Below are 24,828 nucleotides of genomic sequence, written 5' to 3' on the forward strand. Positions count from 1 at the left end.
GTAGTGCCGCTGGCGCGGGCGAGTGACGCCACGGGGCCCGTTGTCTGTGTGTGGGCCTAGGGGCCCCGGGGGCAGCGGGGGCTCCCGGCGGGGGCGGCGGTGGGTCGGGAGGGCCTGGACATGGCGCTGAGGGGCCGCCCCGCGGGAAGATGAATAAGGGCTGGCTGGAGCTGGAGAGCGACCCTGGTGAGGAGGGGACGAGGCGGGCTGGGGGCTGGGGAGGCCGGGTGAGCCCGGGACGTGCTTGCCTGACCACGACCCGCTCCTCTTGTGGTCCCCCCACAGGACTCTTCACCCTCCTGGTGGAAGATTTCGGTAAGAGCCTCTCCTACCCACCGGATCCGGGCTGTGGGGGCCCACTCCCGCGCCCTCGCTCCACGGTCAGGGGCGGCCCTTCCCGACTTCTTTCCTTCCCTGATCGCAGGTGTCAAAGGGGTGCAGGTGGAGGAGATCTATGACCTTCAGAGCAAATGTCAGGGGTGAGTAACTTGGCGGCAAGTCCTCTCCTTAACACCTCCAGCGGCTAGGGAGGGGCCCGGGGAAGAGTGCCTCTCAAGAGAGGCAGTATCAGGAACCCCAAGATGTAAAATCTCATATAAGGAACCATCCCTCCCCTTTGGGTGCCCTCCTGATCAAGCTCATGGTTTTGTTTCTCCCACTCTTCCCTCGGCACTTCCTTTTGTGTAGTAGCTTCTTCCCCCCAGTACCAATCCACACCGTCCTTTGGAATACAGTTCAGCTGCCTTTTCTGGTCTTGGAGCAGGAAACCAGCCCCTCCTCATGACCTAGATCACACAGTGCCTTTTGTGCAGCTGTAATTTATTAATTATTGCTTTAATGTGCTCGTGTTCCAGTGGCTTTAATCCCTCTACAAGGGTCTTTTATTGATTGGTTGTTGTGTGGCATCTGACAAGGCTCCTCTGGGGCTTTAGGGTCTTTTTTTTTTTTTTTTAAGAGTAGCGCTGAGCTAACATCTGTTGCCAATCTTCTTTTTTTCCCCTCTTCTCCCCAAAGCCCCCAAAAACATAGTTGTATATTCTAGTTGTTGGTCCTTCTGGTTGTGCTATGTGGGACACTGCCTCAGCATGGCCTGATGAGTTGTGCTAGGTCCACGCCCAGGATCCGAACTGGTGAAACCCTGGGCCGCTGAATGGAGCACGCGAACTTAACTACTTGGCCATGGGGCTGGTCCATTTAGGGTCTTGTCTTGGTGGTGCTGCAGAATAGAGGTGTCAGTGACTGAACTGAGAAGTCTACTTTGATTTCCCAGGAAAGAAGGAACCGATATGGGTGTTCATTTGCTTCCCTGGCTGCACTGGGGCCCAGGCTTTGGGCTTCACAACTGAGAACTGGTGTTTAAATTCCTCATCAGAGTTTTTGTTCTCACCTTACCTTCTGTTCTTACCCATTTCTGGGCCATCGGTTCCAGCTTTTCTTCTCTTGTCCTAGAACCATAGATTTCATAAAGACACTGGGTGGGTTCCTAGAGCACCACAGCCAGAACCTGATGCTTGAGCTGCCTGTGGCCGGCTTCTGGGGTGTGAGGGCTCAGGGCCACTTTAGACAGTGTTGGGAAGAAGCCAAGGGAGAAGTGGGATCATGGGAAGGGCACTTAAGCGGTAACACAGTACAAGGGAATAGAGGGAGTAAGAAAGGGGATGCTGATTGCCTTCCCCCACTTGACTGGTCTAGCTCTACCCCTTACTTTCCCCAGCCCTGTGTATGGATTCATCTTCCTGTTCAAATGGATCGAAGAGCGCCGGTCTCGTCGCAAGGTCTCTACCTTGGTGGATGATACATCAGTGATTGATGACGATATTGTGAATAACATGTTCTTTGCCCATCAGGTCTGCTGGGCTCTGTGTTCTGTGGGCAGGGTGGGATGTTGCCATTTTCTTTGCTTGGGAAGTGGAAGTGGAGGAAGACAGGAGGAGGACATAGGCAGATACCACCGGTGGTGGTTATAAAAGCTCCTCAGCAGAAGGAACTGAACTCTTATTCATTAGAAAAGGGAGTATCTTTAAAGCTGAGTCCACTCTCTGTGTCCCCAGACACTTAGTGGGTATTTACTTGAATGAACAAATGTTGGGTGCTGATGAGGGTTTTTGTTCAGATATGACTCTCCTTCTCTGGGTGCCCATCCCAGATGAGTGTGGGCTTGGGGTAAGGGATGCTGTGTATGGGTGACTGTTCTTGGTTTCACAGCTGATCCCCAACTCTTGTGCCACTCACGCTCTGCTGAGCGTGCTCCTGAACTGCAGCAATGTGGACCTGGGACCCACCCTGAGTCGCATGAAGGACTTCACCAAAGGCTTCAGCCCTGAGGTAGGCCACAGTGCCTTAAGCCTGGCTCACAGCTGGGTGGGCAGATCCAGCCACCAGGGCCACTGGTAATGCCACCACATGGCATCTGACCACTACGAGGCTTTTTCCTTTTCAAATAATCATTTACATTACATTTGACCCTTTAATTGTGTAAGGCAATTGGTTTTAGGCATAATTGTCACACCTAGAGAGGGAAAGAACATTCCTTAATGTTAGGACTTTCTTTGTCAGGACTTTTTCTATCAGGCAGTGTGCTCCTCAGTGTCCACTGATTACTGTGCAAGGCCGGTAGAACCCACATTTTTGGCGCTCCAGAGCTCTCTTCTGCCCCCATTAGTCCTTCAGGAGAGTTCACCTGTGCTTATTCAGGTTCCTGCTCTTTTGAGCTTTATTTCCCACCCAGAGGCCCATCTGAGAAGTTGTTCTCATGTGGCCTTATTTTCTTCCCTCTAGAGCAAAGGATATGCGATTGGCAATGCCCCGGAGTTGGCCAAGGCACATAATAGCCATGCCAGGTGTGTGGGAGCTCTGGGAGCTGATGGGTGTGGGGGCGAGGAAGGGTTGTCCCATTCTGGGCCCTGACTGTGTCCTTCCCCAGGCCTGAGCCACGCCACCTCCCCGAGAAGCAGAATGGCCTTAGTGCAGTGCGGACCATGGAAGCTTTCCACTTTGTCAGCTATGTGCCTATCACAGGCCGACTTTTTGAGCTGGATGGGCTGAAGGTCTACCCCATTGACCATGGTAGGCACTCTGAGCTGGGGGCCCATTGGGTTTCTCTACCTACCTTCTAGGGAGCTGGGGCTCAGGGTCCCGAGGTGCTTGGGACCCAGTGGCAGGGGGGTAGGTATTGAGGACATTTGGCTCTGGCTGGATGGTACTATGCACTACATTGCTGACTAGCCCCTGACTCCCTTCCCTGGCTCAACTGCTCTCCATCCTCCTTCCCACTCCTGGCCTGCCCAGATCAGGGCTTCCCACTTGCTGACTCCTCGTCTTGGTCTTCCCTAGGGCCCTGGGGGGAGGATGAGGAGTGGACAGACAAGGCCCGGCGGGTCATCATGGAGCGTATCGGCCTCGCCACTGCAGGGTAAGGGCCCTGTGTCTGCCCTACTGTCTGGAGCTGTGCCCCCATTGGGAGGGACACAGGAAAGGGAACCAAGGTGGAGAGAAGCCAGGTGATTTGTGCAAGGCCACAAGGCAAGATCAGGCTTTGATCTTGGGCTCCCAACTCCTTGCCCTGTTTGCCACCTAGGCTGCCTGTGGCCTGCTTCGGGATAGGCTGGGGAGGGGAAGGCCTTGGTGGAGCCCTGGGTGGTGGTGTGCTGGCTCACATCCTGACAGGCCCCTCAACACAGCTCATTGGAAGGCACCAGCTCCAGTGCCTGGCGTGCATGGCCAGCTGCTGCCCGCCTGTTGGGGTGGGGCCTGTACCTGTGGCTGCAGGTGTGACTTCGGGGAGCCCTGCCAGGATATCTGCCTCAACCTGATGGCGGGGCCCAGGCGGGAGCTGCTCTCACGGCTGCGGCTGTGACTGCAGGGAGCCCTACCATGACATCCGCTTCAACCTGATGGCGGTGGTGCCCGACCGCAGGATCAAGTACGAAGCCAGGCTGCACGTGCTGAAGGTGAACCGTCAGACAGTACTGGAGGCCCTGCAGCAGGTGAGTACCTCTCCTGCCTGGTCCCTGCCCAGCGCAGTCATCCCCTCCTTCCCCACACTGGGGCATCTGTCTCTGATTCCCAGATCACTCTCTAGTGTGGATCTGGGCTTCAACTAACCACTCCTTTCCTTTGTTTCCTTTGTGGGAAAGGTGGGACGTGGCGTAGGGAGGGAGAATAGCTTCTAAAAGATTTGGCTGTTGTGTTTCCCTGTGAGTGAGTAGCTGTTCAAGGTAGTGGCTGGGGTCTGCCTTCACTCCTCTGAGCCTTGGATTCTGTTTTCAGCTGATTAGGGTAACACAGCCAGAGCTGATTCAGACCCACAAGTCTCAAGAGTCACAGCTGCCTGAGGAGTCCAAACCAGCCAGTGGCAAGTCCCCCATGGCACTGGAGGCAGGCAGGGCCTCAGCAGCCTCTGAGAGCACCCACACAGGTACTGGAGGTCTTGGGGCCTCTCATGGCCTCAGAACCACCCCTTCATAACTTGATCTGGGAGGACCAAGCAGAGCAAGTCTTTTGGGCAGTGGTTCAGAGGCTCCTACAGGAGATCTGCAGCCTGGTCCTGCAGCCCTCTCCCCTTGGAACATGGAGGGAGAGCACTCCTTCCCTAAAGAAAGGGACCTGTCAAAGGCTGCCCTTACCACAGGCTCCTGAGCCTTGTCTGTAATGTATACTCCCTTTCTGGTTTTCTCTAGAGGCTTTTTTCTTCCTGCCTCTCTCTTTTTCCATCTCGTCCTTCTCTGGTCTTGCTGTGGGCCTATGACATAGAGCTTGCTGAGTCCCATCCCACCAGCTGGCTCAACTGTCCTCTGGGAAGGGAGCTTGATCTGTACTGTCACAGGACACAATGGGCTGGGAATAGCTTTTCCTGAGGATCTGGCTAAGGTCCTTCTTGTGTTCCTTTCCCTCTCAGATGGTGTGGAAGAGGTGGCTGGTTCATGCCCACAAGCCCCAACCCACAGCCCTCCCAGCAAACCCAAGCTGGTGGTGAAGCCTCCAGGGAGCAGCCTCAATGGGGTGCCCCCCACCCCCACTCCCATTGTCCAGCGACTGCCGGCCTTTCTGGACAATCACAACTATGCCAAGTCTCCTATGCAGGTAAGCTCGGAGTGCTCTTGCAGGATTCCCTCCGGGATTCTCTTCAGAGGCTGCAACAGGCAGTTTCCTCCGGTGGTTCCTTGGTGTTCAGCCTCCACCCAGGCCTAGGTGGCCAGGTTCCTCTGTCTGATATTCAGAAGTCTTCCCCAATGGCAGGGGCTTAGGGAGGCAGAGCTCCTCTGACTTGAAATTCACTCACACGGCTGTGGGGCTTAATATTTAGAGCATATTTCTTGGCACAACTCTATGCGTTGGGTTCTACTGGCAAAATAAAGATGTGTTTCAGGGCACTCTGTTTCTCTTAGAAGCCCTGCATAGGCAAGTAGTATGAGTGGGCAGCAGTCTCCCCAGGAGCCAAGGGTGGGCTCTAGGACATGTGGAGGAGTTTAGTGGACTGGACCTGGGAAGCCATGTTGGCTTTCTTTCTGGCTGTGAGTGCTGTGCCCAGCCTGGGCTGACTGGCCCCTGCTCATGGCTGCCCTGGGTCTCTGCCTCAGGAGGAGGAAGACCTGGCAGCAGGTGTGGGCCGCAGCCGAGTTCCAGTCCGCCCACCCCAGCAGTACTCAGATGATGAGGATGACTATGAGGATGACGAGGACGACGATGTGCAGAACACCAACTCCGCCATCAGGTCAGCCCCAGTTCTGTAAGACTGGAGGCTCTGAGTGCTGTAGAACCTATCTTGACTGTTCCAGCCTGTGTCTGAGAATGCCTTTCAGCAAATAATGCTGAGTACTTGCTGAATGCAGGGCCCTGGGGGAGGCTGGCATGAAGGAGCTAACCCCAGGTCCCAAGAAGTTTGTGGAGGGCTTGGGGGAGGGCTGAGCACATTTAACCAGACATCAAGGCATGTCCTGTTGGGAGCTGGCCTTTCAGTTAGGCCTTGAAGGATTGGATGAAGCAAGATGATGGAGATGGGGTGGGGAGTAGCTTTGCTGGAAGACACAGCATTGGCAAAAGACCAGAAGTGAGGCAGCTGGAATAGAGAAGGTGTCCTTTGAGGACACCTAGCTGCAGCTGTCAGAGCACAGAGTGCAAAGCTTGGTATGGCCAGTCAGGCTGCTGGACTGAGTATGAGGAGCTGCAGGGTCAGCCCCTGGAGGCCAGGATATGTTCAGGCCATTCTGGGCACTGCTGGGTGTGGTCACCTGGCCCATTCCCTTGGCTCACATCTCCTTGGGCCCCACAGGTACAAGCGAAAGGGGCCAGGGAAGCCAGGGCCATTGAGCAGCTCCGGGGATGGGCAGCTGTCAGTGCTGCAGCCCAACACCATCAATGTCTTGGCCGAGAAGCTCAAAGAATCCCAGAAAGACCTCTCGATTCCTCTGTCCATCAAGACAAGCAGTGGGGCCGGGAGTCCGGCTGTGGCGATGCCCACGCACTCACAGCCTTCGCCTACCCCCAGCAATGAGAGCACAGACACAGCCTCCGAGATTGGCAGCGCTTTCAACTCGCCGCTGCGCTCACCCATCCGCTCGGCGAACCCAACGCGGCCCTCCAGCCCTGTCACCTCCCACATCTCCAAGGTGCTTTTTGGAGAGGAAGACAGCCTGTTGCGTGTTGACTGCATACGCTACAATCGTGCTGTACGCGACCTGGGTCCTGTTATCAGCACAGGTCTACTGCACCTGGCTGAGGACGGTGTGCTGAGTCCCCTGGCACTGACAGGTGGGCCTTGGGCTGGCTCAATGGCCACTTGGTGTACCGAGGAGGAAGGAGGGAGGTGGCCAAGTGACCACCAAATGTCCTGCATTCTGATGGGTCTTCTCATGCCTTCTCTTCCCAGAGGGTGGGAAGGGTTCCTCACCTTCCATCAGACCAAGCCAGGGGTCTAGCAGCCCAGAGGAGAAAGAAGTGCTGGAAGCCGTGGATGGCAGAGAGAAGCCTGGACTGGTCAGGCCCGGCGAGCCCTTGAGTGGAGAGAAGTACTCACCCAAGGTGAGCCCTTCTGTAGCTTTCTCTTCTTATCCTGGCAGGGGTAGGGCCTGGGGCACTGCTGCCCAGGTACTGGGTACTTGATTAAAATTCTGGTGTACGGTGTTTACCAGGGAAAGGGGGGGTGGGGGGAGGGCACAAAGGGGCAAGTGGTGTACCCACAACATGACTAACAAAAATGTACAACTGAAATCTCACAAGGTTGTAATCTATCATAACATTAAAAAAAAAAAAAAATTACTCCACTTTAAACCTCAAAAAAAAAAAAAAAAAAAAATTCTGGTGTAAAGGTCCGTGTCTGAAGCCAGGAAACCTGTCTGGGTTGGGTCATGGCAGGGGCCTTGGTAGACTCCATGGACTCTGGCTGCTTATCCTTGCCTCTAGCTGCCTCCTGGTAGTGGGGCTTTGGTGCTGGCCAGTCCCCCCTCATGGTGCAATGCTGGGTTTTGGCAGGAGCTGCTGGCATTGCTGAAGTGTGTGGAGGCTGAGATTGCAAACTATGAAGCCTGCCTCAAGGAAGAGGTAGAGAAGAGGAAGAAGTTCAAGGTGGGTCATCTTTCCAGCTGCCTGGTCCTCTGCCCCTGACTGTCTTCACAGAGGTGTGGCCTCCTGACGTCAGCTAGTGGCTGCTCTGGGGAGATGGGCTGCAGTGCCCTCATCCTTCTCTTCCACAGATTGATGACCAGAGAAGGACCCACAACTACGATGAGTTCATCTGCACCTTCATCTCTATGCTGGCTCAGGAAGGTGAGGGGACTCACTGATGCATCTTACCTGGCATGCCCTGCTGAGGACCTTGTCCTTCCCTTGGGTTCCCCCTCTGTTAGGTGTTAACTGGAGCTTGAGCAGACTGTGGGGCTTAATGAGGGCCATGAGAGCCTCACCTTCTGGCCCAAGCTTGTGACCGATTGAGCGGGTGGCTGCTGGGCATCCAGCCACCTATTCAAGGGCCTCTGCCTCTGCACAGGCATGCTGGCCAACCTGGTGGAGCAGAACATCTCGGTGCGGCGGCGCCAAGGGGTCAGCATTGGCCGGCTCCACAAGCAGCGGAAGCCTGACCGGCGGAAACGCTCGCGCCCCTACAAGGCCAAGCGCCAGTGAAGACTCCTGGCCCTGATTCTGCAGCCCGCTCTTGCCGCATGGCCCTCCCAGGGGCCCCTTCCCTGCCCCACTCCCCCCTTCCCAGTATTACTGAATAGTTCCAGCCAGAGAGCCTAAACCTGGGAGTGGGAGCTAGGCCAGGATTCCCTGCACTGTGTCCCGGGGCCTGACAGGGCAGGTCAGCCCCCTAGTGCTCAGGAAGCAGCACCTGGAGCTGGGGCACAGCAAGGTGCTGCAGCTTCCTCCACAGCCGGCTGTGGAGTGGCAGGACCTGGCCTTTCTGCCTGGGCAGCAGAATATATATTTTGCCTACAGAGACATCTATTTTTCTGGGCTCTAACCCATCTTGCCACCACTGTGTTGTCATAGCAGGCTTCCTGACTCTGCATTCTCTCCTAACAGCTGTCATCCTGGTGGGCCCAGGTCCCTGCATGATGCTTGGGTCACGACTGCAGGGTCACAGCACGGGCCTAGGTGGGCACAGGGCCCTGCTGCTCTAGCCCCGCCCTAGTCATCCCTGTTGTAAAGAAGCCAGGTCTACTCTTCATTCCTCCCGGGAGATCTCCAAACTCAGGGACCTGGCTGCTGGGCTGGACTGAGAGTGGAGTGTCCCAGTGAGGGTGGGACGAGCACAGAGAAGTGTTTCAGCTGTTTGGTGGCCTGTAAACTCCCTTCATGGCTCCAGCCAGGCTTGTCAAGACTCTGCTCTGTGGAAAGGCTCTGGGGCTCTGCCTTCAGTGTTGTGGCCCTAGCAGTGGGCCTGCCTTGGGCTCCTGGGCTCTGTGCCTGGAGCCTAGGGCTCAGAGGAGCCTCTGCCCAGCCCCTCAGTATTACCATGTTTCTCCTCCTCTTAGGGACAGCAGAGACAGGGTTGCTTGCAGGAAGTTGGCACCACTCAGCTCTCCCTGCTACACCAGCTTCCTCAGCCTCTGCAAGGCACTCAGGGTGGGGGACAGCAGGACCAAGACAACAAGTTGGAGGCCCTGTGTTCCCAGAGGGCCTGATGCCAAGGGGTACTGGACCCAGCACTGCCTCTGGAGCTTGGGCCTTAAACATAGCCCCGTGGTCTCTGCCAGATGACGGCTTTGAAGGTGATCCAAGCGGTTCCCTTATCTGTACATAGTGACCGGAGGGTAGAGGGGCAGATGGGGGATGGCTGGCAGGCATAGCAGCTGCCTCTCTCTGCATTGAGCAAGCCTGACCCCTCCGGCCCCTGTAAATATTGGATCAATGGAAGAATAAAACTCTCCTAAAAAATGAACCCCCACTGTGGTTGCTGGTCTGAGGCTTGTGAGGACCTAACCAGACCCCAGCCCAAGGCTCTATGATCAGAGAGGTGAAAAGTATGCATTCTCGGGTATCTAGCCTTCTGGGGCAGATTTTTGGGATCCCAGCCTGGGATTTAGGACCTTAGGAGGGTTCTGAGCTGAGGAGAGGCTTTGGGTAGGCTGTGGAACCTGGAGAGTTGTATGCAAGGTGCACTTCGGAAGGACAAGGCCATGCCATGGCTTTCACGACATCTGATGGCTTTGCAACCTGGAGAGGTGCTGGGGCTCTGGGTTAAGGAGGCAGGGCTGCCACTAGTCCTGCCTGGTGCACTGTCCCTGGAGGGGCCTTGGGACTTTGGTGGGTTGACCCCTCTTCCCTTGTTGCATTTGGACAGAGCTGCCACCTCTGCCACTCTCCCCGCTGCTAACCACATTCCTGCAGCCCCTCAACCCCATTGATTCCCTGGCAGAGTACTACACAAGGGGCCTGATGTAAGCAGCTAAGGCTCAGCTGGTCTGCTCAGAAGACTCAATTTTAATGGCCCCAGCCCTTCTGAGTCTAGTAGTCCAGGGCACAGATGAGGGCCACACCACGCTTTATCCAGTGTCGCTGGGGCTGGTCAGTGGGGATCTCCACAGCAATGATGTAGTTGGTCGAGTGGCCTGTGGTTGAGAGTGTTCCTGGAGCAGGCAAGAATGGGGGAGGGTTGAGTTGTCTGCCACAACTAGAGCAGGGACAGGGTAGGGATAGGGTAAAGGCAATGGACTTGACAGACTGAGTTGGGGACAAGGAGGGGCCCGGACCCAGGAGAAAGCCTGCCTGGTGAGCAAGGCTCAGGCTTGCCCAGGGTTATTGCACTGATGATTGAGGATGGGAATGGGAGAATTGATGCCACTGCTTATTCCCTGTTGGACCCAGCCCAGGCCCAGGAGTTACCCACTCTGAGCCAACATTGGCAGGCTGGGGCTCCCAGGACCCAAGGTGGGTTGGCTGAAGGAGAAAAGAGGCTGCTGAGCTCAGGGGTCAGTCCCCCTAGACTTAGCTCAGCCTCTGGGCATTACCCTGCCTGCTGTTGGCCCAGTTGGTCTCAGGCGTGCTGACTGACCTCTGTTGGCCATCCTGTTCAGCTAACCTGGGTCAGCCTAACTGGCCTGGACTGGCCCAGTCCTAGGCCCCCACCTGTAGCATAGGCTCCCCACCCTGGGCCCCGTACCAGCTCGAGTTAGTGTCTTGTAGATGGGGCACAGGTAGAAGTCCTGGTCCTGGATCTTGCGGTTGGGGATCGGCAGAAGCCAGATGACGGCCATCTCCGTGTATAGCTCCTTGGGCCGAGACTCAGCCAGCTGGAAGGCTACAGGGTCCCAGCGGGCACCTTCCAGGAACAGTCCATGGATGTAGCACCCCACTTGGGGCCTTTTCTTGAGCTCTGATACTGACTCATGCATCACCTGTGGTGGGCACACAGACATGCCCCCATACACATAAACACCTAGAGTCTGGGTTAGAATTTGGGTCAGGAAGCACAAACTCACTCCTGAAAGCTCTGCCTGCCCATCTCTCACCTGCTATTTTAGCTGGTAGCCTGCAGTCTGCCCTGCCTCTGGATTTTCCTGGGGCTCGCCTCTTCTAGCCTGGCTCTCCCTGCCCCCCAACCCCTGCCCAGGGATCCCCTGATTGACAGCCAGCTGTGGCCTCAGTGCCCCTCCTGCCTGGGCTGTACCCCAGACTGTCACCTGACCTGGCCTTGGCTGTGTCCAGACCTTAAAATCGAAGGAGATGGTGTCAATGGAGATGATAGACTTGCGGGCAAAGTTCTGCAGCGTGCCTGTCAGGAAAGCCTGGGGGAAGAAGAAGCCACTGATCCAGAAGACAGCTGGGATGCCCCCTTGGATCCAGGCTTGCAGGAAGTCCAGGCGCTGCAGCAGGTCCATGACCCATGAGGACAGTGGCTTGAGCGATGGGTAGGCCTTGGCATTCCAGAGCTCAGGCACAGTGTTGTTGTACAAGCTGGCAGCCATCAGCTCTAGCTGTGAGGACATCACCACCAGCCCCTTGAGTGCCTTGAGCAGGTCTCGCAGTGTCTGTGTGATCACCTGCAGCAGCCGGTTGTACCTATGGAGCCAGTGGCAAGGAAGCAGGCAGTGGTCCAGAGCCATGTGGCAGTATCTATACTCCCCAGTTGTAGGCCACGGACAGAAAAACAATGGTGGAACATAGGAGCTAAGAGCATAGAGCTGGGTTGGGCAGCCTGGGTGCCAAGCCCCGCTCTGGCCCTTAGTAAATATGTGACCCCAGACAGGTCACTTAACCTTTTTAGGCCTTGGTTTACTCATCTGTAAGATGAAATAATAAAAGTGTGGCCAAGTTAGAGGATGGATTTATAGCACTTGGTGTGGCATCTGGCCCACAGTAGTTCTTGCTGACATTTCTCCTCAGCTCAGTGACCCGCTAACTCAGGGCTGGGGAGGGGATTACCGAATGACCTCCTGTACTAGCACGGTGTTCATTGACTCCTCATACAGCACGGGGTACTTGGTCATCACCATCTGCAAGTTAATGGGCTCAGGCACCTGGATCAGAATGTTCTGGGCCACTTCTTCCACTATCTGTAGGGGCAAAGAGACACTGGGGGTCAGGGCTGGCCCCCGTTAACCCTGGCAAGATTCCACACACACAGAGTTGCTTCTCACAGGGGAGCAGGCGGGCTGGTGGGTGAGACTGGCCCTGCCCAACCCTTGGGCCCCTTCCACCTGCTGCCACCCACCTCCTCCCGGCCTTGGCTGCCCACAGAGGATGATTTGGGTTGCAGCTGGATGATGGTGCTGAGCAGGGCATAAGTCTCATTCTGGGCAAAGGTGATGTTGGCGTTGTCGTGCAGGCCAAAGATTTCAGGCATGTCGTTGAGTGGGAGGCCCTTGATGTAGGAGAGGTAGCCCTGGGGGGGTAGGAGGACCACAGCTGAAGCCCTGCTTTGCTCTACCCCCAGCCTATGGGGTGGCCCTCCAATGGAGCACATCCCCGACTCGTCACCCCTGGTTGTAACCCTTAAACATCTCCCTGTACTTGGGACTCCATGGCCTCTGAGGCACTGTGTGGGTAGTCTCTGCTTCCCTCCCAGCCCTCTTCTCACTGCCATCCAGCTCCCTGCTCCTTCATTCAGTTGCTCAAACCTGTCATACTCCCCGCTGCTGCAGGCCCTTTACACTGATGACCCACATTCTGGAATGCCCAACCCAGCCCCTGACTGCTGCTTACACATCTTGGCTGAAGCATGATTTCCTCAGGGAGCCCCCTCTGACTGCATGGTCTGGGTCAGGTTTCTGCCTCAACTGAGGAATTGTGCTCAGGCAGTGGCTGAGAGGCAGGAGTTCGCCTCTCCCCACACAGCCCAAGCTCCAGGGCGCAGGGACTGGGTCTGCCTCCCTCACTGTGGCTGTCTTTGAGCGATGGATTAATCAATGAAAAGGAGCTACTGGAGGGCAGGGGCCCTGTCTCCTTTCGCCCAGCACCCAGGTGTTCATAGCACCCCAGAACCCCAGCCTGGCAGGCTTCTCCTGCACGGCCCTTGGGGGTGTGCTCACGCTGAGGTCGTAGGTAGGCTGGATCTGGTGGTAGACGCCCGAGGCGCTGTAGCTGTGCTCAGGGAAGAGCACCTCGGGGCTGTAGAAGTCCTCCAGGATGTTCATGACACAGCGGCGGTCCCAGTCGTCGGTGACACGGCCCCCGTAGTTGATCTCCCCTGCTGTGTACTTGAGGACCTACGAGGTGGGTGTGTGAGGGCCCCCACAAGCACCCAGCTCCCCACCCCCAGCCTGTCCCTGGCCCACCTTGTAGGGGATGTCATCATACTCATCCAGGAACATCTTGAGCTGGCTGATGCAGATGCGCAGGTCCCCGTCTGTGAACTCGTAGGGGATGTTGAAGCCCAGGGGCCCAAACTTACGGCGTTCCAGAGCATTCCCATGAAACAGGCACAGAGACAGCAGCAGGGACTTGAACTCCATCACCTGTGGGAGGTGGAGGGCAGGGCAATGAGGGGCAGGGGTGGGGGCGGGGCAGGTAGGGCAGGGCACCAGCCAAGTATGCCTCACCTTGTGACAGGAGTTGAGGAAGTCGTCACTGAGGCTGCTATAGGACTTGAGCAGGTTGGCCTTGACGCCCCGTGGTGGCTCAATGGTCATCTTGGAGCCATTCTGCAGGATGGACACTGGGAACTTGTTGCTGGGCAGGCTAGTGAGCCACAGGCGGAAGTCCCGGTGCACCTGGTGGCCGTGCTTCATGTGAGCATTCAGACCCATGCCTGGTAGCTGCCCCAACACTCTCCTACCCAGGGACCCTGGCCCAGTCTCAGCCCGACTCCTGGGTGGCTGAGCCTGGGGTGAGCCAGGCCAGGTTGCATGGACCACTGGTTAAGAAAATATGCTTCAGCAAGTCCCAGGGTCACTGGTCTGTGCTGGGTGGCCTTGGGCAAGTCACATCACCGTGGGTAATATTCACTCGGGGAGCCACTGGGAAGATTAATCTAGTCGATGCCTGTTACATATCAGTTCCTGAGCGTCCGGGGAGTGCCTGGGGCTGGGCTGAGCACTCTGCAGGATGATCTCATTTAGCCTCATCAGTCCCAGATGGCCGTATTAGTGGTCCCTCAGGAGAGGAGGCCCGGTGGGTTTGTGGCGGGCGGGGCAGCACACCTTGTCGGGATTGATGTGCTCGATGAGGCGCTCTAGGGCTGGCATCCAGCTTGGTGCCAGGTGGCAGTTCTGGAAGAAGACCCACTTGCCCCTCTCCATGGAGGTGCGCATCATGGCTTCTGCCCGAGGGCCCTGCAGTGGTGGCAACGCTGAACGGTAAGGGAACAGCTGACCCCACCCTCCAGCCTCCCAGCCCCCTCCCTGCTCCCTGCCCTGCCCTTACCTGGCCCTGGCCCAGGGAAATGGCAGAGAGCTTCTTGGAGAACTTCATCTCTTCAGCAAACTTGTAGAGGTCAGCAGCGGGGTCAGTGCCAGGTGACAGTACAAAGATGAGGGGCGTGATGGAGTTGGAGTCTTTGAATACTGCTGACAGGTTGGCTGTCTGCAGGGAGAGATGCTAGGGCCACTCTTCAGGGGCAGGGACCAGGGCAAGGGATGGGAAACCTGGGACTCCCAGAGAGGTCCCAGGGGGGGCTTCCTGGTGGGACCTGGAACCTCCCAGAGCCTTTGGTGGGCGGCTAGGAGTCCTGGCCTGACCAAGACTGCAAAGTGGTCTGTCCAGGTGCAGCCAGGCCCCTGGCATGCAGAGTGGGGATTACTCTGGGCACTGGCTGGCAGCACTTGCCTGGGGCTCAATGAAGCGTGGCTCCAGGTTGGTGGCCACAAAGTCCTGCATGGCGTTGGTAACCTTATCCCCGCGTAGGCAGCGGAGGACCAGCAACTTCTGGAACTGGTCCAGGTACTGGTCCCAGATGCCAGGCAAGGGCTCCCTGCAATAGTGCCCACGTCTCCCTGAGAGCCGACCTGTGGGAGGGCACTGGCCGCAGGGACTATGCAGCTGGGCAGCATAGGAGAGTGAGATGTTCAGGGGGTACATGGCCGGGGGCATGGAAAAGATGTGGCCACAGCTGCAAGGCAACCCTGGGGGACCTCTCAGGGAAGGTTCCTGGTCAGAACTGTTCCCAGGGTCTCACCCTTCCATGTGCCCACCTTGCCATTCCCTGGGGCCCAGCTCACCGGTGGGGCTCGGGGCTATCGAAGATGGCCTGGAATTCTGAGAGGTGCTTCACAAAGTCAAGGGCGAAGGTGGAGAAGGCTGGTAGGTTTGAAAGTGCTAGAATGTCTCGCCAGGCCCGGTCTGACAGCCAGTCCAATGCAGGATTCTCAGTCATGACCTGGATGGAGCCCCCGGACAGGAGGTAGCGCCACTCACTCTGGCAAGGGACGGGGGAAGGCTAGTGCCCAGGCTCTGTGGGGCCTTCCCTACCACTGTCAGGTGGAGAAATGGAGTCCCTCTTGGTGATGGTAATTGGACAGGTCTAGGTTAGTCTCTCCATCTTTTCCTGACTCTGTGCCCTTAGCAAAGGATTTGACTTCTCTGAGCCTCAGTTTCCACACTTGGAAAGTGGGAAGAATCAGAACTCTAATTGTTCCTAGGGTTTTGTAGGGGTAGGTGACAGTGTTCCCGTGAGCCCAGCACCTGGCACACAGTGATGGCTGTCACTCTCACTACCTAGGCAGTGCTTTCCAACACACCACGAAATACCTGGGGCTCATGAGACCGTGAGCTGGGAGGCTCAGGAGAGCCTCTGTGCTCACCAGCACACTCAAGGCTCAGAAGACCTGTGCTCATAAGACCACTTGGGCCACAATTAACCCAGGGTTTTCTGGCTGTTTTTAAGCAAGAAACTGTTTCCTGAGGTCTCTGCCCCTTTGCTCTTGCTGTGTCCTCATGTCTGGCCTTTTCCTTCTACTTCTTTCTCCCAGGCCCTGCAACAGGGCAACTGCTCAGGTAGTCTGCCCTGGGCCACTGGCCTACCCGGCCACCTCTGTGCACATGCACCTGGTTAATCTTGTCCTCGTTCATCATGATGCGGGCACACAGCAGGAAGGCAAACATCAGCTTGTGCTTCTCGAAGAGGCTGCGGCAGACATTGCTGTAGAGGTTGTAGGTCAGGTAGCGGTTGATGTTGGCGATGCGCTTCTTCAGGTTGTCTACAGGGCAGAGAGGTGATGACAGAATGGGAGAGGGAGGGGAGAAATGTTTCCTGGGGTCCAGCCCAGCCAGTCTCCCCAGCAGCCACAGGGGCAGTCTGAGCATCCCCTTGGGGCATTTGGAGTTCCCAGTAAAGGGGCCCTGAGGAGGGTAGGGAGGGGTGTGTGTATTCTTACATAGGTATGAGTCTGATATGAGAGTATGTGCAAGTGAACATGGGTGTGAGTTTACATGTGTGTGCCCTGTGGAAATGTATCACTGTGTGTGTGTGTGCCAGGGCTACCTGCCCTCTCTGAGTTGGCGATGCCTGAGAGGAAGATGTTGAGAAACCACTCGAGGGAGTACTGGTACATGGGGTCCACATTGGCCAGGTCAGACACACAGAAGAAGAGGATCTGGGTGCGGACAGCCACGGGTATATACTCCATGCGTGTGAGGTCAATGTCCTTCTCTGTCTGCTCTGCAATCCTGACCTTGGCCTGGGGGTACAGTAGGAGGGGTGGTCAGGCCCAGGTAGGCTGGCAAAGAGCAGCAGGCAAAGGTGGGTAGGGGACAGGGTCAGGCCTGGGGCAGAGGGGGAGAGGCAGGAAGAGACAGGTAGGTGTAGGCAGCAGTTGCTGACCTGGATCTCGGCAGCCTTCATCTTGGAAGCCTCCAGAACCTTGATGAGCTCCATGTCATCCACGGGGTTGCCCTCAGAGGAGCTGAGCCGATACAGGATCTGGTCTTCAATGTCCTTCAGCTCCTGGCGCATCTTGGCATTACTGACAATCAACTGGTTCTTGGCGTCCTCCAGGTCAGGCCGCTCCTCAGCCACTACCTGGCCCAGCAGCTGGTCCTCTAGGCCACTGCCACGAGCAGAAGACACCATGTCTGTAACACCTAGTGGGCCCTGGAGGGCCAGCCTTGAACCTGCTCACCTATCTACTTGTGCTCCTGGGACTCCAAGAGCCCAGAGTCCCTGCTGGTGTCAGCCTAGGAGGCCTAGCCTCTGTCTCAGGCTGCAGGGCTAATGCAGAGCCTGCTTCAAAGTGACCACTTCTCAGTAAGGCCTTGGGTGGCAGCCTGAAATCCAAGCAGGGGCCAGGTAGTTGGATGTGTGAGCTTCTGGGCTCTCCAAAAAAATTCCCTCTCAGCAGGAGGGGGCTGTGGGTGACTGGGAGGGACAGGCCTTAAGGGCATTTTCACCCCCTGATCTGTGGAGAGGTTCGTGGTGGTCACTAGCATAGAGGCCTTATCATGGAGTGGACGTGTGAAGTCTGGGGGCCTGTGGGGCCTTTGGGGCCTGTGGGTTCTGTGTGGGTGGCCAGCAAAAGCCATAATGCCTGTGTTCATGGCGGCAAAGGCAGAAACAGGTCTTGGGTGCAAGGAGCCAGAACATGTCTGACTCAGGGCTCCAGGACAGCTCTGGGAGTGAGTGCATAAAGGCCCAACAAGGGCTGAGCGATGGGGGAAGGGTATCTGAAAGAGGTGGGGCTAGCTGGCCAAGGAGGCTGGGGAGTCCTGACCAGGGATCAGATGGGTTGGGGGTGGGAGTCCTTAGGTAGAAACAGTGGCAAGTAAGGGGAGTTAGTGGAGGGGATAGAAAGGCCTGGAATGCCACAGTGCCTGGGAGGAAGCTGGTGGAGCCTCTGAGTCGGGGAAAGACCCCCTGAGTCCTGGCCTGTGGGTGGGAGAAGGGCAGCTGGGCAGGCTGAGGCAGAACTGACATGTGGGGGCCCTGGAGCTGGGGGCTTACCTGGGGGACAGGGTGAAGTTGATGAGGGTGAGTTTGGTGGAGATCTCGGGCGTGTAGTGTGGGTTGGGCAGCTTGGTGGTAATGTACATCCTGAAGTCCTCGTGGTAGGGGATCACTGTGTCCCCCAGCTTCAGCACAGTGTTCCCCTGCTGCTTGTATGTCTGTGGCAGGTGGGGTGGGCAAGTACTGTGGTCTGGGCTTCATCAGGGCAGCAGGGGCAGGGCTTCCCCTTCCCCTGTCCACACTAACGAGCCACTCTCCCCGACCACTGAAGGCCTACCTGCTTGAGCAGCACCGGCTCAAGGGCCGGGTCCAGTTCCTCGCCCACATTCTCTAGAAGGCAAGGCTTGCCAAAGCGGATGGCGTTCTCCATGCTGCGCAGGAAGTCACGGTCACTCAGCTTGAACACATCCAGCCCACTGTCCTTCTCCTGTGGGCACAGGGGCAAGTCGGGGCTGTTGGGGCTGAGAGCCAGCCTGAGGCTCATCTACTCCCTGCACCTGCTAAGCCCAGCTGGGTCGGGTGGCAGCACTCAGCCAGGTGGCTCACCATGTTCTTGATCCATTTGTTGGCCTGGCCCTGAGGGTCAATGAAGTGGGTCCAGCGCTGGGAGTACTGGTTGATGACCCCATTCTCCACTGACAGTGTGTCGTTGGGAAGGCCAGCAATCTGTGGGGCACCAGACACCCAACTAGGGGAGGGCTCTCACATGAGCAGGGTCAGCTGCGGCACCAGCTACTCCCAGCTTTGGCTGTGTCTTCCCTCTCCTTACTCTGCCGCCTTGGAGGGGGCAGGCGACAGTGCATGCAAGTTCTCAGCCCCCAGGACTCTTGTCTCTCTCTTGCTCCTAGGCTGGCTCCTGACACCCTCCTTCAGTGGGCCTCTCTGTCCTCTTGCCTACCAAGTCCTTGTTCAGTCAAACCATCTTCACGAGCCCGCAGCCCATCGGCCCTCCTCACCTAGGCTCAGCCTTGGCCTCTGCCTACAGCCTCTTGGTTCTCTCCCTGTGCCAACTCTACCTGTCCTTCAGGGTCTAGCTCAGACACAACTTCTTTTAGGGAATGTTTCCTAACTGTCACTTTGAACACTGCTCCTGCACCCCACCCCACTCTTACAAGCACGCCTTGAACTGTCTGCCCACAGTTAGGTAAATCTGTGCCACACTCCACATTGCTTTCTCCTCTCCTACCCACCACCCACTAGCTGGCCCCCAGTGGGTTCAGTAAGCAGACCCAGGAAAGAGGGTGGGAGGGAGGCAGGAGGCTCCCGGCCCAACCTGGACGATGCCGCACGCCCGGCCCAGTGGCTCCATCCCCCGGGGAAGGCACCTGCCATGAGCGGATCTTCACAGGGTTCCCCAGTGTCCCGATTAGTGTGGGCTCAGAGGTGTGTGGGACCTGGTGCTCTGTGAGCTTCTTGACCCAGCTGTCGTAGAGCACTGTGCGGTACTGGCCCTGGGGAGATGCCAGACTCAGGGCCACCCCACCACCACACCCGTGATGGCCTCCCCACTCCCTCTGCCCCCCAGAATTCGGCAGTTGTTCACAGAGGTCAGAGCTCAGCCAGGGAGCCAGAAGCCAGCACTTTAGTCCCACTTTGAGTGACTTCCTTGGCCTCCATAAGCCTCAGCCCCTCATCTATGAAACAAGGGTAATGTCAACAATGCCCACTGTCAGGGCAGCTGTGAGGACTGAATGAGATGCACACAGCAAGCACAGAAGTGTGAGCTCATATTTCATAGAAGGCCAACCCCGCCAGGGTGGGTTTTCTAGCTGTTTTGTGCACTTCTGTATCACTAGTGCCTGGAACAGCACCTGGCTCAGATGGGGTGCCTGATAAGTGCTTGTTGAATGAGTGTGTGCGGGAAGAGCTGCCCCACAGGCTGCCCCTCATGGAAGTGAGGCCTCAAGGCAGGGCCTTTTTGAGAGATGAGGCTGCCCCAGGCAGGGCTGGGGCCACCTTACCGTGAAGGGGCCCAGGTAGGCCACAAAGCCAGCAGCCACCAGCACATCACCGAAGATGTTGTCAAGCATGTGTTCCAGGTTCTCCACTGTCTCCTGCCAGCGCACCCTCTCATCTGACAGCCCGTTGATGAGCTGCAGAGGAAGCCTCTTGAGGTGGGCTCTGGGAGGCTGGGCCGGGGGCCTGGGTGTCCCTGCCCCTAAGGCTGCCAGGGAGGGGGTGTGGACAGCCACCCCAGGACCCCACCACCCAGGCCCTTCCAGTGTTTGTTTGGGGTAGGCTATGTCCACAGGCCCTCCCAGGAGGGGTGTGTGCACCTTGTCTGCACGGCTCAGCCGCTGCTCACACTGCTCACACTTCAACTCCAGCTCCTCCTTCTTGGCGATGCATTCTCGGTACTTGGTCTGCATCATGGCAATGCCATCCTCCACCTCGCGTAGGCGCTGCTTCGCCTCCTCCAGGATCCTCTGTGTCACCTCCAGGTCGTCCTGGGCCTCCCTCAGGGCTTGCTGCAGGTGGAGGGCGCAGGGCCAGCTTGCCAAGTGCCCCAGGGGAGCCCACACCCCACCTCCCCTGCCCTCTTTCTCCACCTAGCCCTCACCCGCTTGGGCTCCACGGCCTTGGCCACAAAGTGGTACTTGTGCATGGCGCGCACCCACTGGCAGATGGAGGTGCAGGCCTTGGACACCTTGGCAATGGCGGCTGGCTGGAACTCTTCATTGTCAATGTATGGCTGGATGGCTTTGATCACCGCCTCCCCAATGTTGTCCTGGGGATGGGAACCATGAGCCTCAGGGGGCTACTTCTCAGGGATGACAGGACAGTGGGGCCTGCTGAGGGACACCCTGATCCTGCTTCTGTGCCCCATGTCCCATGCAAGCCTCCGTGCAGGTATCCTCCTTAGGAAATAAACACAACCCAGAAGGGCTGGCCAGAAGAGGAAATTCTGTTCCAGGATTTCAGATAATATGATTGGAAATTTCTTCCTTGAGAAATGACTGATCTGATAATGATGATCAAGATCTGATAATACACAGGCCCCATTTAAAACTCATTTAGACACAAGGGCCACTTCCTGACAGGTGTGGAGATGAGTGAGTGGTTCTGGTGCCCAACCAGGCTCATGTACAAGGGTACAAATCCTCACCTCGAGAGCTCTCCACACCCCGGGGCTCTTATCTCACCCTGGGAGGGCCCAATCTTGTAATTCATGATAGGCCCAAGAATCTACATTGTTCATGAGCTCCCAGACGTCAGAGCCTGGGACCAGGGGAGCCTGAGCACTGACCCTGAGCACTCCTGATTTGGGCTTAGTCAGGCCTGCAGGGCTGCTGCTTCCGGTCTGATGGAAGAGGAAGAGGAGGGATGGGGAGCCCGTACGAGGTCCAGTTGCTGCTGAGATGAGCCTTCACCCTCCCAGTGCAGCCTGGGAAGTTCCCGGGACCCCAACACTGACACATGGTGGGGAGAAGGGAAGTAGCCTATGTGGGACAGGCAGTTGCCCCCTTGCTAATTTCTAGGCAGGAGAGGGGCCCTCCAAGAGGGCTGTGATTTCCAGGCTGACTTAACCAGGAAGCTACCGCTGAAAGAGCACATGCCCATGGACACAGAGAGCCTAGATGGACAGGCAGACATAGAAACCCAGAGACAGACAGGGGAAGCTGAAACTAATGGGCTGAGGCTGAGGGAGAAGTGATGGTGGAGCAGATGGTGAAGGTCTAAACCTGGGTCACGGGGGTCACAGGGAGGAAAGGCTACAAGAGAGAATTTCGAGACTGCAGAGCCTAGCAGTTGTTGTGGGTGATGCCCTATGGGCACAGGAGCCAGCACGGGTCCTGATTTCCTCCATACCCATCTGCTGGTGGGTCTGTCTGTCACCCCCACCAGTCAGAGAGCTCCTTGGGGAGGATCTGGTCCCAGTCAGTTCTGTGGCCACAAGGCTGTGTGTATTGCAGGCAGAGGGAGACGGAACAGAGACATCAGCACTGTGGTGGGGCAGGCTCCTCTCCCCACTTCCCTGCCCCGCTGAGTCCTGTCCGTCCTCACTCACTGGCTGGCTGGGTGCCTGGCACGCTTACCTTGTCGAACTTGAAGAGGCTCTCGAGGAAGCGGCCAGGGTCCTGCAGCAGCCCCTTGCCGGGCTCCCAGTAGTCATCCACCTTGGAGCCAGGCTTCTCTCCAGGCACCTTCTTGGGCTTGATGCCCTTCATGATGCACACAGCTTCTATGACCAGCTTCACACCTGGGGGTGGCCGCTGCATGGCACGCACCTGTGGGCCAGGCCAAGCGTGGGGAAGGAGGAGGTCCATCACTGAGTGGGTATCCCTAGGCAGGGACAGCTGCCTGACAGGGTGGGCCTCGCAAACCAAGTCCCTACCACCACAGACAAAGGGCATGCCTGGAGATCCCTTGAGGTCTGCCTCAGCCTGTGGCTCCTACTGCTTCTCCACATACTCAGGCTTGGCCATGAGGTCTCAACACTCATTTCTCAGGGCCCGAAGCCCTCCTCATGTGCCTCCCCAGGCCCTGGGGGCTGGTATAAGGAGGTAATGCAGGCAGTTGGGTTCAGGACCTAGTTCTGCCCTCGCCTCTTGGTACATGGCCCCCAAGCAACGTGTAGAGGGAGAGCCTAGGGGCCAGAACTCAAGAGGCACCAGGGAGGGATGCCAGGGGGAAGGAACCCAGGAGATGCCTGGCTGCCCACCTCAGTCACATCATTCTTGTTGAGGTTGCGCAGGCTGGCCAGGGCTGCATCCAGGGCTGGCAGAGCCTCATCCAGATCCTTCTGAGCATCGTCGGCAATAGCTTGTGCCTTCCTGGCCTTCTCGTTGGCCTTGATCTCCTCTGCCTGCACTGAATTCCGGGTCTCCTCGGCAATGGCCGTGTCCACCTGGGGACCCAAGGCAGGGAAGGCTCAGCTGGTGACCAGCATCAGAGACAAGTGTGCCCTCTTCCCCTTTCTCCTCTCTGCAAGAAATGAGAGTTGGGATGCCCCATTCTCCAGGGTCCCTTTGAGCTAAGACAGGCCATGGAGATCTGGGAATGCTAGGAGCCCCTTCCAAAACTGAGTGCTCACTGTGGGCCTGGCATGGGGCTCAGGATTTTACATACTTGAGCATAAATGCCCCATGGGGCAGGAACCCCTAAGCCCTCAGGGCACCTCCATGCAAGATGAAGAAAGGTGCTCCGCTTGCAAGTCACTTTCTTTCCATCTGCTGGAAAATTTTTCAATACACTGACTTTGTAGAGCAGGACATGACTACTCCTGCCAGGAAGCTGTCAAGAGGAATATGCAAATCTGCGATGTCTGCTGTGAGGGCAGGGCCCTTGAATGCCGTCGGGGGAGCTGTTGCGGGGGGCGGACAGACAGGACCCTCATGCAGATTCAGAAGATTTCAGAGGCAGATTCAGGCAGATTCTGCTTGGCTGCCTGTGGTGGCCCTGCCACTCAGTCCGTGTTGTTTGTCTTGTCCTTCGCCATACCCCCTGGCCACTGTAGTGCCTGGCATAGAACAGGCTCTGAGCAAGCATTTGTTGAATAAAAAATGACTACTGAAAGAGGAAACTGGGCCCCAAGAGGCTATGCACCCCGTAGAGGTCGAGCAGCTAGCGATCTTATGGTTGCATGCAGATGCTGAGCATCCTCAGACATAGTCAGACATCAGGGAGGGGAGCCCCGAGAGCACCCCAACCTTGATCTGCTCCATGGTGAGCGTAGTGTCCTTGGCAGCCTCCTCCAGCAGGGGGCGCATAATCTCTAGCTCCTCCTGCATCTTGGCCACGTCTTCGGAAGTACGCAGCAGCTGTGGGGTGGGGGGCACAGAGAGGAAATTAGGTGTGACAGGAGACCAGAGAGAGAGCTGATCCTGGAGGGGGCAGGGAAGAGGACCCTGCAGCACCACCCTCATTCATGAGTGAGAGACTGTGCCCGGCAGCTTCAGCAGCCCCTAGGTTGCCCACTGGACCCCAGAAGAAGGGAGCAGTTCTCTGAGAATCTGTGGGGTGACCTGCTTTGGCCTTGCCCTTGGCCAGCAGCTTTTGCTCATTTGGTGAGGGAGGAAGACACCATTTAAACACTGTAGGCTGCCCGTTGAAAGGCTGGGCTGGTTCAGGGCTTAGAAGGAGTGGGCAGAACCATGGGCAGCTAGCAGCTGACCACAAGGCCCCACCCCGGCCCACCTTGTCGAGACCACTCTTCATGCGGTTCTTGGCAGTTTTCAGCTCCTGTTTCTTCTGCCCAATGAAGATGGAGAAAATATTGAGCAGCTCCAGGTAGCTCTTGGGGGTCACATAGTTGTGGCGGGCCAGCTCGGCCAGGTACTCGACACACTTCCTGGCCACCGACTGGTGAACATACACGCAAACCTGAATCTGTGGGGTGGGAGACCACTGATGCCAGCCTTGTAGAGCCCCCAGCAAAGACGAGGCACCCTTGAAGCTACTGCAGCCTGGTCCCGAGGAGGGAGCCATGTGTAGGAACCCCGATGCCCCTCACATTCATTCTTTCCTATGATTCTCACGACCGCCAGGTCAAGGTCACCTATTCTGCAGATAAAAATCCCACAACCCAGAGAAGTCAAAGGGCTTGTTCAAGTTCACATAGCTGTCAAGGGCAGAGATGGCTTTGCACATGGACCCAGGTGTCTCTCAGCTCTTGGCCCAGTGCCCTTGTCACAGTGCCCCATGACCTGCCTCTGTCTGAGAGGCCTAAGGTGGGATCCCCCTCGGAGGTTGGACTTGAGGGGAGGGAAGGCCCAAGGCCTCAGCACAGTGGGGCAGGACATGGGCTACCCTGCTCTGGGCCCCCTGTGACCATCACTCTCTTGGGTTGGACCAGCAAAATCGAGCCCCCCCATCTATGGCCTCTGGGTTGTGTCAGTGGGCTCTCTGAAGAAAGCTACCACAAGGCCCTCCGGGAATAAGAGAAACAGTGACAGTGTGACTGTGTGCCCAACCTCCTATGTCACCATGATGACCCTGTGGCACTCCCATTATACAGATGAGGAAACTGAGGCTTAGATAGGTAAAGTTGGCTGCCCAAAGGCTTACTATCA

At 57.1% G+C, this 24,828-nt stretch overlaps 2 protein-coding genes across 10 annotated transcripts in view; one reads left to right on the top strand and one right to left on the bottom strand.

Moving 5' to 3' along the window:
• Positions 1–23: 23 nt before the first annotated feature.
• Positions 24–9,379, top strand: BAP1 (BRCA1 associated protein 1). Of its 2 annotated transcripts, XM_046668261.1 has the most exons (17): positions 25–186; positions 286–315; positions 425–479; positions 1,715–1,847; positions 2,206–2,325; positions 2,779–2,840; positions 2,924–3,066; positions 3,334–3,412; positions 3,863–3,986; positions 4,270–4,417; positions 4,898–5,082; positions 5,580–5,713; positions 6,272–6,750; positions 6,869–7,020; positions 7,471–7,563; positions 7,692–7,764; positions 7,985–9,379. In XM_046668261.1, the coding sequence occupies exons 1-17, from the start codon at positions 150–152 to the stop codon at positions 8,116–8,118; spliced, it is 2,181 nt and encodes a 726-aa protein (XP_046524217.1). In that variant the 5' UTR covers positions 25–149; the 3' UTR covers positions 8,119–9,379. The 2 variants fall into 2 exon arrangements, with proteins under 2 accessions (XP_046524224.1, XP_046524217.1); XM_046668268.1 differs by lacking the exon at positions 7,471–7,563 and having other exon boundaries at positions 24–186; positions 7,615–7,764.
• Positions 9,380–9,483: 104 nt separating this feature from the next.
• DNAH1 (dynein axonemal heavy chain 1) overlaps positions 9,484–24,828 on the bottom strand; it is a 78,418-nt gene continuing 63,073 nt past the window's right edge. For 4 of the 8 annotated variants that reach the window (XM_046668217.1, XM_046668190.1, XM_046668232.1 and 1 more), the window contains 26 exons: positions 23,954–24,145; positions 23,467–23,577; positions 22,479–22,664; positions 21,853–22,044; positions 20,376–20,543; positions 20,092–20,283; positions 19,777–19,908; positions 19,141–19,266; positions 18,362–18,481; positions 18,093–18,242; positions 17,813–17,973; positions 16,697–16,922; positions 16,358–16,553; positions 15,922–16,073; positions 15,096–15,292; positions 14,704–14,848; positions 14,302–14,460; positions 14,079–14,210; positions 13,479–13,649; positions 13,215–13,394; positions 12,969–13,145; positions 12,152–12,322; positions 11,863–11,993; positions 11,148–11,553; positions 10,601–10,835; positions 9,484–10,067 (listed from right to left, as the gene is read on the bottom strand). In XM_046668217.1, the coding sequence (XP_046524173.1) occupies positions 9,946–10,067; positions 10,601–10,835; positions 11,148–11,553; positions 11,863–11,993; positions 12,152–12,322; positions 12,969–13,145; positions 13,215–13,394; positions 13,479–13,649; positions 14,079–14,210; positions 14,302–14,460; positions 14,704–14,848; positions 15,096–15,292; positions 15,922–16,073; positions 16,358–16,553; positions 16,697–16,922; positions 17,813–17,973; positions 18,093–18,242; positions 18,362–18,481; positions 19,141–19,266; positions 19,777–19,908; positions 20,092–20,283; positions 20,376–20,543; positions 21,853–22,044; positions 22,479–22,664; positions 23,467–23,577; positions 23,954–24,145 (4,530 nt within the window). In that variant the 3' untranslated portion in view covers positions 9,484–9,945. Of the gene's footprint in view, positions 10,068–10,600; positions 10,836–11,147; positions 11,554–11,862; positions 11,994–12,151; positions 12,323–12,968; positions 13,146–13,214; positions 13,395–13,478; positions 13,650–14,078; positions 14,211–14,301; positions 14,461–14,703; positions 14,849–15,095; positions 15,293–15,921; positions 16,074–16,357; positions 16,554–16,696; positions 16,923–17,812; positions 17,974–18,092; positions 18,243–18,361; positions 18,482–19,140; positions 19,267–19,776; positions 19,909–20,091; positions 20,284–20,375; positions 20,544–21,852; positions 22,045–22,478; positions 22,665–23,466; positions 23,578–23,953; positions 24,146–24,828 lie in introns of those variants that run through there. The other 4 variants (XM_046668198.1, XM_046668209.1, XM_046668239.1 and 1 more) reach the window with 4 other exon arrangements.

Source organism: Equus quagga, chromosome 1, assembly GCF_021613505.1.
Source record: "Equus quagga isolate Etosha38 chromosome 1, UCLA_HA_Equagga_1.0, whole genome shotgun sequence".
Classification (NCBI taxonomy): domain Eukaryota; kingdom Metazoa; phylum Chordata; class Mammalia; order Perissodactyla; family Equidae; genus Equus; species Equus quagga.